Below are 19902 nucleotides of genomic sequence, written 5' to 3'. Positions count from 1 at the left end.
AGTCATGGAATGTATTTTTACCCTCTAATCATGACCACAGGAATTCCATCCTGCGGGGAAATATTTGTTTAATGGTTATGAGGGTTTTGCATCATCACTCCCTGATGACATCTGCAGGAGATTGATGCAACTGCCTTAGCCCTCCAGTGGGCCCACTAGAAATCCTAAAAGCTACAGTCTGGGATTTGGGAAGTTGTTCAATGGTTATTTCAATTATTATATCAAAAGAAAGTATCTAAAATATGTTGTTATACATGTGTATTAATGCTGTAATGGCACTACTAACATTGTATTACCACTTTGTTGTTATATATATATATATAAAACTTGCTAGTAACAGAACTTTGATTGCACAGTAATCGAAGAGACGTTTTTGTGATTAAACAAGATTATGGATCGATAACTCAAATTACTCATACTATAAAATATTATACCTGGAACTCGTCAACTAATAGTTAACTCTAAACAAATATGCAAAGGTGTACACAGATGAGACAAATCATTCAGCATTGAAATATTTATTTTAAGCTTGCCAAACGTCTATGCAAAACAAAACTAAAATTGGTAATGCATCTCAACACTAACCTGCCCATGACATGTTAAAAGAGGTATCAAAATTTAAAATGTACGATCTTCTGAATCCACATTTAAGACATTTAAACGCACAATAAGATGTTACAACCCTTGCTGAACTTTGTTAAAACAAAATATTTAAAAGATGTCATAGCTTTTTTAAACATGGTGCCATTCTACAGTCTTAACTCTTTTTACCCCCCCCCCATCCCCCATCAGAAACAGAGCTGCAATCTTCTGTTTGGTGTTGCTAGAGTAAATAATTAATCTAAAATATATTCTAACTTAAAATACAACCATCACTAGCTCAAATAAACCATAGATTCTGCTGATATTGCAGTGCAGACAAACAGATACCATGAGTTGTTGGATACGGGTGGACTTTAAAGGGATAGTTCACCCAAATTAGGTGATGGTGCACTATCCCTTTAACTCCATAATGCCTCACCCTCCACCCACATCACAGTAGAAATTGGCATCACCAAGTCAAGGTAACAATATGGCTGAAGAACCCACTTGGATTTCAAATTTGAATCCTGCTGTATTGTCATTCTTGTACATATACTGATATGTACGTTAAAAAATTAAAACAGGTACACAGGTAGAGCTTCAGACCGTGTTTCAAAGAACTGCTTGATAATGGCCTTCTGCATAGAGCGCTGCCAGTCTTTGCAAATATGGCATGGACACCAAGGGAAGAGTTGCAGTCAAGCCTATGAAAAGGTACATTCTTAAACTTCTCATTTCATGTCAAAAGTGCTGCCACCAGCAATATTTGTGCTATTTATGGATAAAGGGCCTTGCATGCACAAGGGCGCAATGGCAGAAGATTGTACACCTGGAATCTGTACAGCAATCTGACAGCTAATCTCCCACTTTTCATTGCCTGGCCCGGGTTTTGAACCAGCAACCTTCAAATTATTGGTCTGTCTCTTTAATCCCCCAGGGGCGTCACTTTTGATTGGAAATGAAAGTTACAGGCTGGCCTTTCAAATGGACACACATTTGATTTGGATATTAAAGGGTTATAGGTTGCCAGTGAGGGCCGAGTCCATGAGGTCATCGTCCTCATTCCGCATGTAGACAGGACTGGGGCGGGAGGGGCGGTCCGAGCCCATCATAGAGAGAGATGTATCCGAGGCCGAAATGGGTGACCGTGACCAGCTGTCAGCCTTCATGGGGCCGTGCGAGACGGTCCCAGTTGACATGGACGATGACTTCTTCTTGTCTCTCTCTCTATCTTTGTCCCTCTCGCGTTCCCTCTCCTTCTGCTTCTTCTTCTCCTTCTTGTGCTTCTTGTGCTTCTCCCCAGAGCTGAGCGGCATGGAGCTCATGTAGTCCTGTGGGGGCAAGGGCCTCATGGCCTGGTCGTCGTCCGAGCTGGGGCTGTTCTGGTGGGATTTCTCTGCCACAGAGCTGCTGCCTGACTCGCTCTCGCTGTCGTGGTTGAGCGGCGTGTAGCCCGGCGAGCGGCTATGGCTGGGGGAAGAGCGGTCGTGCTTGGGCGTGGAGCCGCTGAACAGGGGTGAGGCTTTGAGACCGGAAAGCTGGGGGCGCATGGATTCCCCCGAGCCCTCTCCGGGCTTCTGCAGGGTCACCTTGGCCTTGATGCTGGGGGAGCCGCCGTCCGGCTTGCTGATAATGATCTTGGCCACCCCCGTGCTGCTCACGCCTCCAGTTTTGGGATCTATGAGCTTCTTGTCCCCGCTGGTGCCCACCGACACGGACACTTTGGACTTGCCCTCTTTCTCCGACTTGTCTCGTTTGATCGGGTACTCCCCGCCTTGAGAGGACATTCCGTGCTTGGAGGAGGGGCCGAGGTTTGGTGGCCCGCCCCCTGGTCCACCTCCACCGGTCCCACCGCTGCCAGCAACAGGCGGTTCTCCCTCGTCTTCAGGACCCCCTCCCCCGCCAACGCTCTTCAGCTTGTCTATGACGGCGGTCAGCGAGGGCTTCTTGTTGCGGCTGGGGGACTTTCCTTTGGCGTTGGGGTTGTTCGCGTTGTTCCCTTGTCCGCCACCACAACCACCCCCTCCGCCTCCCCCACCTCCACTAGAGCCATACTGAGACTGGGAGCCTCCGGAAAAGGGCATGGAGCCAGAGGAAGAGGAGCTGGAGGAGGAGGTGGAAGACGAGGAGCCGGAAGAGGAACCACCACCGCCCAGATGCTTCTGAGAGCCCATCCCCCCGCTGGAGGACGACTTGGACCCTATCAAGCCACCGCCCCCTGAGCCCATGGGGGACTTGGCCTTGGAGGACGGGGGAGTTCCTGGGACTTGCGACTGCTGCATCTTCATGGTGGAAGAGAGCTTGTCGGAGCCACTGGGGCGAGAGTGCGAGGGGGAAATGTTGGGCTTGATGTTGGGATTCATGAGGGACCCGGGAGGCTTACCCCCCTGCGGCTTCATCTTGTTCCCACTCCCAACTCCGCCACCACTGCTTCCCGTCCCGGAGAGTCCATGTTTGGTGATGGGGGAAGAGCCTGGCTTTCCCACGCCCATTCCCTGAGAGGAACTCTTCATCTGGGGGGGTCCACCTCCAACACCCCCTCCCACGCTCCCAGGCTTGGAGCTGATGCCTTGGCCCAGAGTGCCATCCTTGCTCTTGATCTTGCCTGAGGAAGACGAGGAGTGGGAATGATGGCTCTTGCTTCCGCTAGTGCTGCCTGCACCCCCCGTGCCACCACCCGCTGAACTGCTTGAGGTGTACCCGCCATGGGATGAGGTTTTCCCACCAGACAGTGTTCCTTTGGGAATCTGAATGGTGATCTTAGGGATGGGTGGTGTGGCACCTCCTGGTGGGGTTTGCGACCGCCCAGAGCTACCGGGAGACTTGGATCCTCCGCCAATGCTGCCTCCAGATCCCGAGCCTCCGCTGGGTGGGGTGTAGGGTCGCCCCCCTGAGCTGTGAGATGGGGACTTCCCGTCGGGATCAAGCTTTTTGCGTTTGGGGGGCTTGTCTTTGGACTTGCCTTCGCTGGAAGGGGTACGGCTTCGCTTCACCTGCTTCCCCTCAGTGGAGTTGCTGCCGGTCATCCCCATCCCTGCGCTGCGCCCACTCCCGCCCCCATTGTCATCCTTCGTCCTCATAAGTCCCTGCTGCTGCTGTTTGGCTTTGGCCTCGCCGCTCTTGAAGTCACAGCTCCCCCCTCCCATGGCCATCATGAGAGGGCTCTGGCCTCCCCCCATGTGGGATGAGTGCGAGTCCCCCAGATCCAGGGCCTGACCCAGCAGTGGCTTGCCCCCTCCGCTGCTGCCCCCGAACACCATGCCTGACATGTCGAAGGGGTCCTTGAGGGAGGGGTCGGGGGTGCTCTGGCCGTGCGGGGTGGGGTTCTGGGGGGTGCCCGATGGCGTGTTCTGCTGGCTGCTTCCGCCGAAGCCTTTGACCAGGTCCAGGTCTCCATCGGCGCTGGGTGAGCTGTCATCAAAGTAGGCCTGGGGGAAGCCGTTGCTGGAGGTCAGCAGCTCGGGGTTGAAGTCCACCGTGTCGGGGAAGAAGTTGGTGGACGAAGAGTCACTAGTGGGGGTGGTGGCAGTCGCCTCGGCGATCAGGTCGACGGCGTCCGTGAAGGGGTTTTCGTTGCTGTTGGCATTGAAGATGTCTGCCTCGAACACGGCGCTGCCCTGGCCCGAGCTGGATGAGTCCCGGTGCGGAGTGCCCAGGGGGCCCCCGTCCTCCCCGCTGCCCAGGTGGTGCTGCCCATGCGAGCCGCTGCCGCCTTTACCCGTCTGCTCGGGTAAGTCCGACAAGATCTCGTTTATGTCCGCGCCAATGCTGTCGGAGCTCGATAGGCGTACGATGCGAGGCAAGGATGATCCCGGAGGTGGTTGCTGCTGTTGCTGGGACTGGACGTGTGACTGCGAGTGGTAGGGCACTCCGGCGCCGGAAGGCGGGGTCCCGCACTGACTGGGCGCCGGAGTGATACTGTGGGGCGTGTCCAAGCCATCGCCGGGCAGGTTGACGTCGAAGATGGGATTCTGGGAGGCGTCCACGTCCATGGAGAAGAGCTCGCGGTGGAAGTCGTCCTCGGTGGGCTGGTGCTGGTGGTGGTGAGGCTGCATGGACCCCGACTGCTGCTTGTTCATCCCTCCCATCCCTCCTCCTCCTGCCCCAGGCACTCCTCCCTTCTCCATCCCTCTGGGGCGCTTCTTCTTGCCCTTGGTGCCACCTCCGGGGCAGGTGCCACCCATGCCATCAGTGCGTGGCGACCCAGAGGAAGAGTTCTGCCTCTCTAGGGGACTCGAGCCATAGAGGGCAGCAAAGTCCTGGGCGGGGTTGTCTTTCAGCAGGTTCATTAACATGGGGTGGTTCTTGGTGTTGGTGGCAGGGGAGGAGGTGGGAGGCGGAGTCTGGTGGGGTTGCGACCCGGAAGAGCTGTTCTGGGGGGTGGGGCTAGTGCCCACAGCGCCCGTGATCTGCAGCAAGCTGGTCAGAATGGGATTCTGGGTCACTTTGCTGAAGTCGTCCCCTGATTGACCCCCCTGCTGCTGCTGTCCAGCCGCCCCACCCTGGGGCGTACACTCTCCACCCTGGCTTTGGCTGCGACTTATCCCAAACAGAGATGTGATTGGGCCGGCATAGTTACCACCCCCGCTGTTCCCGGTGGGAGTGTTGCCTCCACCGACACCCGGGAGCCCCATGGGGTTGGTGGGGTCGACCCCCGTGCCCATGCCGTACCCAGGGCTTCCAGCAGGGGGTAAATTCTTCTTTACCATGATCTCCACCGTCTCGGCAATCAGGGAGAGGGCCGGCGTGTCCGCCTGGATGGTCTCCGCTTTCCGCCGGATGGCCCGCATGGTCACAGGGATGGACATGCACCTGAGGAAAATAATCAGAATGGGGATGGGGCGGACATAAAAAATAAAAATAAAACTTAATGTCATCATAGTCAAAATAAAGATTAATATTAAGTTGTCATTTATCTGACGTTTGCTTATTTTAACATCCATTATTTTCCCTTGAAGGTCACATGGCCTCAAAATTATTGTATTTTGTTTAATAAAGCGTGATATTGAATGAACCCATTTGGGTTGGTTGCTTTGGGGCAACAACAAGAAAGGCTGAGAACCATCTACTACAACATAAACAGATTGCGCGAAGGACACTTGAAACAGAGAAAATGGCCGCTCACCTCTGGACCACTTTGGTGATAAAATCGTCAGTGCAGATCAAGGCATCGGATAGGCCTTTGTACAGCTTACAGGACACCTGCCTGGAGTCAATCACCTCCATAACCACTGCAAGAGGGAGAGAGGAGGAGGTGGGAGAGGAGAGAGACAGAGAGAGATAGTTTATTTGACAAGGACAGTACACATTTTATCAACGTTTTAGGTTCAACATCAATGTAAAAGAGCTGGAGTTAATGTCAAAGCTCATTTTCGTCCATAGTCAAGAGTGAGTCAAAATGTCACACCAACAGGGCCTGAGTAGATCTAAAGTCAATTCTGTTGTGAAGGTCATAGGACCGGTTAGAGGACTGGTGGACTGAAACACATCAGTTATGTCCATAGGGATACATTAAATTATGTTCTATTAAATTTGATGGTAATGTCAGTGTATGTCCTTACCACAGACTAGGGACTCGTTAACAGGGTGCTGGAAGGAGACGCTGAAGCTGGAGTCGGTCAGAGGACACACCTCAAACTGTAGCAGCCCTGGAGTGTCTGGTGGGGGATTACACAACAGGATATTACATCACTCAATAGCACAAGATCACATCTCATGTCAATTATCTCATGTCAATGATTATTTCTGTTTTTGTGGGTTGAATGCATCCATTTGTTTTGATCAGCATCAGTAATGACAGCTCAAACAATGCGCTGGCATGTACTGTATTATGTTGACTAGAGTAACAATATGATTTTGTATTTTGGTTGAGATGTTTGAGCTAGAAGACAGCCCTGCACACTGCAGTTCTCCAGGACCAGTGGTGTTCATTAGGGCACACAACAGAAAGGGCACGCAACAGGGAAAGTTTAAAAACGTTGAAAAAATGAAAATTAGCAGTTCCTATTGGACAAGTCCAGGCCCCTCCCTGTTTCCGTTTGTTTTCTTCCATTTGGTGCGTAATGAACACCCCAGGGTTGGTGACCACTCTGCGATATCATCAGAAGTTGACTACTACTACTACTACTACTAATAACAATACGCACCGTCCTTGATGAAGGTGCGCTTGACGCAGCTGCCGATCAGCGTGTTGGCGGCCGCCTGGTGCCTGATAACATCCAGTAGGGCGGGAACCTGGGCCGGGTGGCGGAAGGGGATCTTGGACACCAGCGTCCCCTGCAGCGAGCGCCCGTCCTGCACCGGGGCGTCGCCATTCAGGAAGTAGCAGTGCTGCTGGTCGGGCAACGACTGAGCAGAGGGAGAGGGAAAAAACTGAGGTAAGACGGAAAGCCCATAGAGATAGTTAGACGGATATAACCGGTTTTGGCATGGACACTGACACTGAGGGCTCCCACTATTTTAAAGTAGTCAACTAGGTGGGGATTCCTATGGGTTGGGAGCGATCAGCCAATGATCAGAGCATTGTCTTCATAAAATTTGGTTGCATGGTTTGCTAATGGCTTTAAGCTATATCACCGCCATCTAGTGGCCACAGTAAATGAATGAGATATGGTTCAGATCTCTAGCACTGCAGGTGGCGGTAAGTCACCAATATTAACTTTAACCCAAAAGAAGAAGAAAATGTACTACTTCTAAATGGAGATGGCCTCAACAGAGTACCACAGTATGAGTCATAATACCCATAAAACCTAGTGGTCAAACAGGGAAACGGTTCCAATCGTTATTCCAACATTCCCTTTTCCTATAGGGGATTTTAGAAACACTTAAAATAAGGGCTGTGTTCAGTGTAGGCTTACCCTGGTATGACGTTTTGATAACCATGTAAATCTCTATGACAAGGTGACAGAGCACTTATTTTAAGTGTTTCTAAAATCCCCTATAGGAAAAAGGAATGTTGGAATAACGATTGGAACCATTTACCTGTTTGACCGCTAGGTTTTATGGGTATTATGACACCTCCACTGTGGGGCTCTATAGCACTCCCTGTGCTCTCAAAGACGCAATAATAGGACAAATACAAAGACGAGTCCTTTAACTATGGGAGAGCCTTATTTATTTTGAAAGACAGAGCTGATTCAGTGTTTAAACGACCGATTTTCAATATACTGGTAAGCTCTTTGTGGTTGTGCCAAATTAAAAGAAAGATTGATAGTCCGTTTTTCCCACTTCAAATAAACTGTACTGCTATGTTTCACTTGTCTTGTTTGAGATGTTAGAAGAGGTATGTGTAGCTTACAACTCCGTTCATATAGGGTATTCTTTTTTTACTTGACTGAGTCAAACTTGACACTTTCTGGCCAATCAATGACATTCACAGGTCATATTGAGGATCAGGATGACGAGAAAAGCAGCATCACACACTGCAGCCCTCAAGAAGCAGTTGTGCACTCTTGTGCTAATGTGACTGAGCGCTTGATGTTACCTGACGATTCAAATTAATGAACCTATTCCCTTTCATTGCACTTGTGTAGATCTGAGAAGAGTGGATAGATGTAAGCAACAATTCATATTTCACCTAGCCTATCAGAGGGGAAAGTGGAGCTCTTATCATATTGCTAATACACACACACACACACACACACCTTTCCAATACCTTCAGATCTACACAAGGGCCTAGGAAGCAGGTCAAAGAGGGGGAGTGAGGGGACTGTGGGGGGCTACTCACAGCGTAGAAGCGCATGGCGTGTGTGGGGGTGGTCGGGGGGTTCCCCCCCTCCTCCTGGAGTTGACTCTGCACGATGAGCTCGTAGAGGGGCGACAGGGTGGGGGGTGTCTCAAACACAGGAATCCCTGGTAGGAGGGAGAGAGGGTTAACCGACACACACAGACGTGTGCGATAACACACCCACACACACAAAAACTAAAGTAACCAATGCAAACACACAAACCCATAGATACACACACACACCCTACCACACAGCCACACTAGGCTTGGGCTATATACCGTTTATAGGGGTATTTCGAAATACCGACGGTATGATTTCCAATACCGTTTCAATACTATTTATTTATATATTTTGGGGCGAGGGTGCGTGCTACACCACTGCTTATAACTATAAGAAATCTAAGATGTGTCAAATAAATTACAGTGCCTTCAGAAACTACACACCCCTTGACTTCTTCCACATTTTGTTGTGTTACAGCATGAATATACAATTTTTTAAATGTTGATTTTTTTCTCTCACTACACGCAATACCCCATAATATCAAAGTGGAATTATATTTTTTTAAACGTTTACTTATTAATAAAACATTTAAAGCTGAAATGCCTTGAGTCAATAAGCATTCAAACCCTTTGTTAAGGCAAATCTCAATAAGTTCAGGAGTCAAAATTTGCTTAACAAGTCGCATAATAAGTTGCATGGACTCACTCTGTGCAATAATAGTGTTTAACATGATTTTGTAATGACTACCTCATCTCTGTACCCTACACATACAATTATCTGTAAGGTCCAGGAAAAAAACAAAACTGACATTGAATATCCCTTTGAGCAAGTTATTAATTACACTTTGGATGGCGTATCAATACACCCAGTCACTACAAAGATACAGGCGTCCTTCCTAACTCAGTAGCCGGAGAGGAAGGAAACCGCACAGAGATTTCACCATGAGGCCAATGGTGACTTTAAAAAAGTTGCAGAGTTTAATGGCTGCGATATGAGAAAATCGAGGATGGATCAACAACATTCTAGTTTGACCACAATACTAACCTAATTGACAGAGTGAAAAGAAGGAAGCCTGTACAGAATACAAATATTTCAAAACAGGCACCCAGTTTGCAACAGGGCACTAAAGTAATACTGCAAAGAATGTGCCAAAGCAATTAACTTTTTTGTCCAAGTGTTATGTTTGGGGAAAATCCAATACAACACATTACTGAGTACCTCTCTCCATATTTTCAAGCATAGTGGTGGCTGCATCATGTCATGGGTATGCTGGTAATCGTGGGGTGTTTTCCAGGATAAAAAGTAACGGAATGGAGCTAAACACAGCCAAAACCTAGATGAAAACCTGGTTCAGTCTGCTTTCCACCAGACACTGGGATATGAATTCACCTTTCAGCAGGACAATAACCTAAAACACCAGGTCAAATCTACACTAGAGTTGCTTACCAAGAAGACTGAATGTTCCCGAGTAACAGTTTTGACTTAAATCTGCTTGAAAATCTATGGCAAGAATTGAAAATGGTTGTCTAGCAATGATCAACAACCAATTTGACAGAGCATGAAGAATTATGAAAATAATAAAAATGGGTAAATGTTGTACAATCCAGGTGTGCAAAGCTCTTACAGACTTATCCAGAAAGACTCAAAGCTGTAATCTCTGCCAAAGGTGATTCTAACAAGTATGGACTCAGAGATGTGAATACTTATTTGTAAATGTCTAAAAACATGTTTTCACTTTGTCATTATGGGGTATTGTGTGTAGATGGGTGAGACATTTTTTTTTTAAATCCATTTTGAATTCAGGCTGTAACACAACAAAATGTGGAATAAGTCAAGGGGTGTGAATACTTTCTGAGGGCACTGTATATCCAGCTCAGGGCTCCGGCTATGCATTTGGTTTGCTAACTTGCTAGCTAAGTGGCTAGATGGCAAGATCAGGCTTCTTGGTTACAGCAGATACATTCAATCCCCTCCTGAATCAAGATCCATGTTGCCTAAATTGTTTTGCGCTTATTTTATTTTTATAACACCCCTTGTGTGCACATTCAGTAATATCTTATAACCCGGTATGGTACAGAAACAATATGATGGTTTGAAAATATGGATACTGTCCAACTCTAGTCCACACACACCAAAACACATACACACGTCTGAGACCACCCACCTGTAGCATTGCCCATCCTCTGGATGAAGGAGAGGGAGAAGGGCATGGGCCGGTTCATCTTGAGGAAGAAACACGCAGGCAGGTCCACACAGTTGGAGTTGGTCACAGAGGAGAAGGAGGGGGTTCTGCAACAGAGAGAGGAGACACACAATCTCAGCATTATCCATTTATTTCCCACAACTAAATAACTACTTATTACCCATTTATTATTAACCATTAATAAAAGTAACTGATGTATTTTATTCACCAAAAAAAACGATTTAATGCCCACCTATATCTTTGCTCTATAACTGAAACTTAAATTGAATGTCTGATATTTGGGAGATGTCTCACCCCTTGTTGTCCACCGGGTGAGATCCCGTGATGAGGGGGGCGATGGGTAGCTTGTAGATCGAGGAGGTCCCCTCCACTGTCACAGATACACTCACACCCAGAGAGCGAGGGACTGTAGAGGAGTTAAGGTAGGGCCATGTGAAGACATGCACAGACGGAGAAACATGGCCAAAGGAGGATAATTTGATCATTTAATTTATAGTCTAGTTCCAAAACCCTCTACAGCTTAAGCCAAGTCAGCAAATCCAGCCAAACAAATTAGACGATTATAAGTTACCAGGTGTATTGCTTGCTATCATTTCAACAATTTTTTATTTATTAAACCATGGCTGAATCAAGAAAATATGTGTTCATCTCTATTTAGGATTAGCCTCAACGAGCGGAAAGCAATGCACTGGCTTTCTGCGCAGCACTGTGGCAAGCTTCCTTCGTCCCCTCACCATTTGTGTCGGTGAAGTTGAGCTGCGAGCCTGTCCTTTCCTCGAACACATCGTACGGGGACACGTAGCACTGGAGGGAGACAAGATGGCCCCCGCTCCTGGCTGTCAGCAGGCCCACGCTCCCGTGAAGGATGGTCTCCACCGTGTTAGCGTTGGTGGCTAACCTGCAACACACACAAAATAGAGAGAATTCATTCTGACAGGAGCATATCTTTCTCAAAGGGGAAACAACTCAAAAAGCTCAACTGGGCCATGTTTTTTATTCTGAGGGAGACATTTGCTTTAGATCAGCCACATCAGGGGCATTGTGAAAAGGGAGGTTTTGAGATGCACCTAGACAAACTGCAATGCGTACATACCTGAACATGTGCATCATCTTGGTAAGATCCAGCTCGAGGGATTGAAGTGCCAGGTACATCTTTGTTTTCAGCTTACTGGTGGGAACCGCAATTAAGACAGAAATGAAGTATAACAGCATTTTATGTAATTCCATTCCACAACCACTTATAGTGCTCTAATAGGAACTCACTTGTCTCCAGGAAGCTTGTACAGGTTGACTAGGCCCTTAAGATGTTTGGAGAATTCTTCAAAGTTCTTATCCCTGTAGAGAGGTTGGAAAAATATTCCAACCAAGATGTCATCATGAGAATGAAATGAGAGAAAAAATATTAACCGCAAAAATGTCAAACTGAATTTTCTAAGCATTGACCCCCATGAATGAAAAGCCCTTTATTGACACAAGTATTTTACATCCTTTAAATATTTTTGATATAATAATAATAATTACATAATATTTATGTTCCTATTTATTTTATTTTTATCTAAAAAGCATCTCACCTCAGGTGTTGAATCAGCTCCGGACAGCTCTGTAAAGAATAAAAAAAGAAAGAATATAAAAAGAAATACTTTGATAAAATATTTGCCGTAAATCACTTATTTTATAGGTAAAGCATGTCGCACACATGCATTACCATGCCATTGCGTCAGATCTGAAGCTTCTTATGCAAAACGTATCTGCGTATGACTTCTGAAGCAAAACTATCAGTTCAATACATTTCTGGATATTGTTGAATTCTGTGACTATAGAGGGGGAGCTCTGCGGGCAAACCCTTTTTTGTACGGAAGTAATTTAGCCATTCTTTGTAGTCATTGCGCTCTGCACAGATTATATTTTCTCAAGTTTTCTTGTGTCAACTAACTTGTGACATTCCTGGATTACTCATTATATGAATAAAGTCTGCTTTAAATCAACAAATAAGATTATTTTTTTAAAGGTAGCTTAGTGGTTAAGAGCGTTGTACCAGTAACCGAAAGGTCGCTGGTTCTAATCCCCGAGCCGACTAGGTGAAAAATCTGTCGATGTGCCCTTGAGCAAGGCACTTAACCCTAATTGCTCCTGTAAGTCGCTCTGGATAAGAGCGTCTGCTAAATGACTCAAATGTAAAAGTACAAGACTGTGTACATATCTGTCTGTGTTGGCCAAATCCTTACATATCTGTCTGTGTTGGCCAAATCCTTACATATCTGTCTGTGTTGGCCAAATCCTTACATATCCCATCGAGACAAACAGGGAGAGGTCCCAGTTCCAAGAACAGTCAAAAAATGTCCAGCTAACCATACGCCAATGATGCCGGTGGATCTCAAAACTGAACTTGGATCCGCATTAAGTAGCAATGATATTCTTCGCCACCGTCGTCTTACGACAGATATCTCGAACCAGTCATGACTATTCAACAAAACAATAAATACATGTTCAAGTTTCTTTCCAGCTAATTTCTTAGTTACATGATTGTATAACTGGCGCAGTATTTATGAGGACGAAAAATAGCATAGTTCAGCTAGCCAGCAAGTTTAGCCAGGGAAAACGAGCTCGGCCCTAATTCGCATGTGGGCGCACATGCGCACTAGACTAATTCAGGAGACCGATTGTAGTTTTATGCCTTGATATCAGGAGCTGGAAGCGAAAAGTTTGATTAAACAAATCAGAGACTTAAACGAATAAATCAGATTATATATTTAAGGAGAGCGAATTGATATACTGTACAATCCCGAAATCAGCTGTAACTGTCAACAGTAAAACAAAGCTTAAAACGATGTTTGAGTGAACCATGAATACAGAAAATGAAGGGAGAAGTTGCTTCCGGACACAATAGACTCCTCCACCTCACCACTCTATAGGGCCTGTACTGATGCATTTGTAGTGTACCATGTAATATATGTAAATATATAATTATGCGATACAGTGCATTCGGAAAGTATTCAGACCCCTTGACTTTTTCCACTTTGTTACGTAACAGCCTTATTGTAAAATGGATTAAATTATTTTTTTCCCCCTCATCAATCTACACACAATACCCCATAATGACAAAGCGAAAACAGGTTTAGACATTTTTGCTAATTTGTTACAAATAAAAACAGAAATAAGTATTCAGACCCTTTCCTATGAGATTTGAAATTGAGCTCAGGTGCATCCTGTTTCTATTGATCATCCTTTAGATGTTTCTACAACTCGATTGGAGCCCACCTGTGGTCAATTCAATTGATTGGACATGATTTGGAAAGGCACTCTGTCTATATAAGGTCCCACAGTTGACAGTGCATGTCAGAGCAAAAACCAAACCATGAGGTCGAAGGAATTGTCTGTAGAGCTCCGAGACAGGATTGTGTCGAGGCACAGATCTGGGGAAGGTTATGAAAAAATGTCTGCAGCATGGAATGTCCCCAAGAACACAGTGGCCTCCATCTTAAATTAAAGAAGTTTTGAACCACCAAGACTCTTCCTAAAGCTAGCCGCCCGGACAAACTGAGCAATCGGGGAAGAAGGGCCTTGGTTAGGGAGGGCTCCAGAGAGAGCTCCAGAGAGAGATCCAGAGTTCCTCTGTGGAGATGGGAGAACCTTCCAGAAGGACAACCATCTCTGCAGCACTCCACCAATCAGGCCTTTATGGTAGAGTGTCCAGACGGAAGCCAATCCTCAGTAAAAGGCACGACAGCCCGCTTGGAGTTTGCCAAAAGGCACCTAAAGACTCTCCGACCGTGAGAAACAAGATTCTCTGGTCTGATGAAACCAAGATTGAACTCTTTGGCCTGAATGTCAAGCGTCACGTCTGGAGGAAACCTGGCACCGTCCCTATGGTGAAGCATGGTGGTGGCAGCATCATGCTGTGGGGATGTTTTTCTGCATCAGGGAGACTAGTCAGGATCGAGGGAAACCTGTTTTTGCTTTGTCATTATGGGGTATTGTGTGTAGATTGATGGAGAATTTTTTAAATGTTTAATCCATTTTAGAATAAGGCTGTAACGTAACAATGTGGAAAAAGTCAAGGGGTCTGAATACTTTCCGAATGCACTGTATATCTACAGAAAAAAGACAGATCCTGCTTCTGTTTTGAGTGTTTGGTTAATAGCCTACTGATTCCATGAGCACCAAGCCTCACCCATCAATTTCATAAATTCAGCTGTTTTTTAAATATTTGCTATGCTGTAATAACGGCTTTACACTTTTTTCTTCTTTTGACCAGCCTCTCTGGTATTATTTATTTATAAGTAATTTAGTGTTGTTTACAATTGTCCGAAGAATTCTACTTATAATAACCCTCCTTTTTATTTGATCTCCTTATTGTTATTATTACTATTATGATCATCACTATAATAATATGTCATTATCATTAGTAGGCTTAGTATAGCAGCCTTGTAAACTACCATCGATCTGTAGGCCGAAGAGCGCATTCTGTTTAGGCTTAATACCGTAACTTAGTTAGGCCTATATTTCAATACTTATATAGGCTACTGTATCAATCAATCATTTATTAGTTCATGTCATCACACAGAATATGAGTCATTCATGATGTGAAATGCAATCAAGCATTTTAGCTTTAAAATAAAATAAAGCAACGATTTAATAATTAGCGTAATCAATAAATAGGCCTAAACCGTTCCATTTTGGAAATTACATTCACGAATGAATGCGACTGTTTTTAGTCTTTGCTGTAATAAAGGTTTTACAAAAAAAACGTTACAACAGACTCTCTGGTACACTTATAATGTATTTAGTGTTGTTTACATTGTTCCAAACGGTCAGAAAAATTATATTGTAATATAACAGCACCTGTTAGGCACACATAAGCCAAATATGCACACAGCACCTGCTCCATACCTTAAATTTCTTGATCTCCATTATTTTCCACAACTAGTCAAATGACTTCCCCTTTACCTTGTGTGCAAATAGTAAACATTCCCCCGTTTCGAGTTTATTTGTCACATCCATTTTGCTGTCACGTGTTACGGTGTTCAGAGTTTGTTATAACCAATTTATTGATGTGATTATGATATACTATAGGTCAGGCCCTATTGGTCACATGCATGCGAAGCATACATGTGTGACGTAAAGAGAGCAAGGGTTGAGGGAATAGGGAATGTTTTTCCCAAACAAATGAATGATTTCAGTAACAGAACTTTTCAGTCAGAAATGGCTGTAATTATGTTGCAGCTTCTGCAACATGGACAGCATTATACACACAGATGTTCTGTGGTGGTTGCTGCAGCAGGGAGGAGAGAGAGACAACGGGTGCTAGTAAGAGTCACTATGCGTCTTTTTTCTTTAACACAGCAAGTCTGAACCAGGCGGCACAATCAAATCAATTGCGGTCGGACTCCCTCTAATCATTTTTGTGTCTTAATTATTTCAGCAAACAGTTCGCTTAAAGCATCAGACAAGCTAAATGCGTATAGTTGATTTGATTGAAACACATAGGATGGGTCTATATAAATACACGTTTCAAATTGTGGTTGAAAGAACAGACGACTCTTGGTCGATCAAGATTTTTTGGGGTCAGGGACAGTCGTAATAAGCATACAGAGTATTAGTGCTGTAGGTAGGGGATAGTACTGACCGCTGGGTTCTCTCCGTGGTGGGCCACCTTCACATCCACCAGCTGACCAGCCGTGTCCAGCTGCACCTCCACGTAGAACATGTCTGAGGTGATGTAACACTCTGTCCCAGAGGGACTCAGATGGGACCCCAGCCTGGTGGGAGAGGACGAAGATGGTGGGGGTAGAGAGAAAGAAAGGGAGGCAAATCAGACTCAATGTGTCTAACCATGTCCTCTTCAAGCAATGAATTTCTTGTTCCAAGTTTGGAAATACCATTGTACAGCCAGGAATGTACTATACAACAGATATACACCACATAAACACACACACTTAATAAAATACACATGGTTATGCTATCAATGGTATGAATAAGGAATCAGTGGATGAGTGACCTTGTGATATAAGGGAAGGAAGTAAGTGAGTGAGACAAGAAGAAAGGAAGAGCTTACATGTTCTGTCGAGCGATGGACTCCAAGCGACCTGTCATGGAGGGCAGGGACGACACTAGAGCCGAGAGAGACACATTTTTAAAAAAACTCAGCAGATTGTCTTTCAACTGTCAAGAAACTGAAGACACAGGAGCGATTGTTATTGGCATCCCACGAGAAAGTCAAACTATTTTAGGAAAATAATTTGATTTGAAGCAATAAAAAAAAAGGCCACTTTTATTGTAGAAGTGTCTGTTGAACCCTTTAAATGAATAGGACAGGTTCTTTGTGATCAATAAAGAGAGACAAGTCTCTCTTTGGGGTCTCTCTCTTTTTCATGGTCTCACCTTTCAGTGCTTTCTGCAGGGTCTCCAGGCAGGTGAGCAGGAGCTGGTGTCCAGCCGCATTCATCTGACCACGTTTCTCCTGTGACAGAAGAAACGAGAGGGGGAAGGTTTAGAGGAGAGTAAAGATTTTACTGTATGTATATTTGGGTTTACCCCAATTAAGTTATATTGACTGAAACGTTGGTTTAAGATCCATTAATCACATTGTAGCGCATGCAATAATGCCAGTGTCTCTTTTTCCACCTGTATGATTCTTCCATAGGCTATAAGGTGTGCGACCGGACCAATGGTGTGCGACCAGACCCTCTTTTATAACTCTATATATTTAACATTCCATCCTTTCCTCTTTTTCTATTATCTCATTCACACATTCTCACCATGGCCTGGCGCACCACTTTGCTGGTCTCCTGCCAAGGCCGTGAGGCGTTGTGTTTGGCATGGAGTCTCTCCAACAGAGCGTTCACGCGACTCTGCTTCTCGGCTTCTGTGAATAAACAAGGTACACAATGGAGCGAGATTGCAAGGTGCATTACATTCAATTTGAACTATAGCACTTCAGTGTTCAATGACTGACATTCCATGAGAACAATATAAGCTACTTTTAATAACATCATAATTACATAGCTAGCTAGCTACATACTTTGTTTACATTGTGTTCTACACAAAATATAAACACATTGCAATTAATGGAGTAGGCTTAGCTTTGATGCAACCAAGAGAGTTTTCACATTGTGCTCTCAAGAGGATCCAGCACAATGTAAAAATGTTGCATCGAAGTTAGAGTAGGCTATGTAATAAATCATTTTTGGGGGGATGATGCAGATACATGCATGACTCTCAACGGGGGTTGTGTTGCTCACTAGGTCAACTGGCTTGGACTTGATTGACTACAACGTAGCTAGTACAACAAAGTGGCTTGGTAGCTAATGTCAGATTAACTAATTCATGTGCATTTAATATAGTTGGCAGTAACAGTAAATTGTATTTAAATACAAATTGCACTTAGAGAAACATAATGATGTATTAGCTAGCTAGCATGATAGCTACAATGCTGGCTAGGTAGCTAATATAACTCACGAATAGCCTAGCTAGCATTAGCCTACTCTCAGCTTGTTGTGACTGATCTGACAACCAATATCTGACCCTAGCGTTACAACTTAGCTCCGATCGCACAGATATGATACAACTCACCTGTCCCTTCTTCAGCTTTTACCCGATCTGCAAGCGCCTGGTTCCCCCCAGATTGTGTTGAAAGGGTGAGTTCTCTTGCTGGGTTTGGGCTACTGCCCTGCATAGAAACCGCCGCCATCTTCGCTAGCTAGCTTCTTTTTGCTAGCTACTCTGTCGCTTCGCACTGGACTTCCGTAGTTGGTGGGATGTCGAAGCCAAAGATTTTATAACTAACCCCAAGATAGACCACAACCTGCCGTTTCCAATGGAGCAAATTAATCAATGGGAAGAATAAGTAAGAAGGTGGGCAGAGCCAAGCACTAGCTAGCGAGATCCTATTGGCGCGTTGTAGCATGTATTTGTGTATTTACGTTAGGGAACGCCTACTCTGTGAAGTGCGCGTGTGCAATAACTAAATTCGCCCTTGCACTCCTAAAAAACGCAACAAAAAAAAAGAACTTTGGCAAAGGTAAAATCTACAAAACTTAGTCCACTCTGTTCGTAACAGATTTTAGTTTTGGGAACAGAAAACTGTATTGAGATAATTGAGCTTCTTCGCATCACCATATTTAGTGGTGAGTGGAAACGCCAACCGGATGCTTCAGATGTATATATTCTGTGAAACATCTGGCTCATTGTTTTATCTGTGTCGTAGCTCTCGTGGTTCAAATCAAATCATCAAATTGTATTTGTCACATTCGACGAATGCAACTGGTGTAGACTTGACAATGAAATGCTTGCTTAAGAGCCCTTCCCAACGATGCAGAGTTAAAAAATAAAAACACATAAAAAAAAGTAGTAACACGAGGAATAAAATAAAATAGGCTACACAAGAATGGAGCTATAGACAGGGAGTACCAGATCACTGTGAGAGGTAGGAGGTATTTGAGGTAGATATGTACATGAAGGCAGGGTAAAGTGACTAGGCATCAGGATAGATAATAATAAAAGAGGAAAATAAAGAACAGAGTATCCGCAGCAAATGATGACTGTAAACGTGTGTGTGAGTGTGCATGTGTGTGTTTGTGTTGTGTTGATATGCGTGTGTATGTGAATGTGTGTGGGTTTTGTGTGGGAGTTTCAGTATAGTGTGTGAGTGTGTATATGGTGTGTCTATTCTAGTGAGTGTGCGGAAGGTCAGTGCAAGATAGAGTCTGTGCTGCTAGTTTGGGTACCATTAATTAACTATTTAGCAGTCTGGGCTATTTTGCAGTCTTATGGCTTGGGGGTAGAAGCTGTTTCGGAGCCTGTTGGTCCGAGAGCTGACGCTCCGGAGTTGACGCTCTGGTCCGTTTGCCGGTAGCAGAGTGAACAGGCTATGGCTTGGGTGGCTGGAGTCTTTGGCAATTTTTCGGGCCTTCCTCTGACACCGCCGGATATAGAGGTCCTGGATGGCAGGGAGCATTTGCTATAACAAGCGTTGATGCAGCCAGTCAAGATGCTCTCGTCTCGGTTGTGCAGCTGTTTAACTTTTTGAGGATCCAAGGACCCATGACAAATCAGCCTCCTGAGGGGGAAGAGGCAGTGCCGTGCCCTCTTGTGCGGGGGTGTGTGGACCATGTTAAGTACTTAGTGATGTGGACGCTAAGGAACTTGAAGCTCTCGACCGCTCCACAACAGCCCAGTCGATGTGGATGGGGGTGTGCTCTCCCCTCTTTTTCCTCTAGTCCACGTCCAGCTCTTTGGTCTTACTGACGTTGAGGGAGAGGTTGTGGTCCTGGCACCACACTGATAAGTCTCTGACCACCTCCCTGTAGGCCACGTGTCAAACTCATTCCACGGAGGGCAGAGTATCTGCGGGTTTTCGCTCCTCCCTTGTACTTCATTGATGAATTAAGG

At 45.4% G+C, this 19902-nt stretch overlaps 1 protein-coding gene across 1 annotated transcript; it reads right to left on the bottom strand.

The window, feature by feature from the left end:
- Positions 1–502: 502 nt before the first annotated feature.
- med1 (mediator complex subunit 1) lies at positions 503–18239 on the bottom strand. The gene is made up of 16 exons (XM_084161900.1): positions 18085–18239; positions 17271–17377; positions 16894–16972; positions 16568–16622; positions 16139–16271; positions 12084–12112; positions 11776–11847; positions 11606–11680; positions 11247–11410; positions 10807–10918; positions 10474–10598; positions 8309–8433; positions 6729–6930; positions 6144–6239; positions 5708–5813; positions 503–5394 (listed from the first exon to the last, which is right to left on the bottom strand). The coding sequence occupies exons 1-16, from the start codon at positions 18200–18202 to the stop codon at positions 1599–1601; spliced, it is 5394 nt and encodes a 1797-aa protein (XP_084018026.1). The 5' UTR covers positions 18203–18239; the 3' UTR covers positions 503–1598.
- Positions 18240–19902: the final 1663 nt, after the last annotated feature.

The sequence above is a fragment of the Coregonus lavaretus genome, assembly GCF_964263955.1.
Source record: "Coregonus lavaretus genome assembly, chromosome: 1".
Lineage (NCBI taxonomy): Eukaryota > Metazoa > Chordata > Actinopteri > Salmoniformes > Salmonidae > Coregonus > Coregonus lavaretus.
Note: the sequence above shows the minus strand (reverse complement) of the source record. Positions and strands in the feature narration are given on the sequence as shown.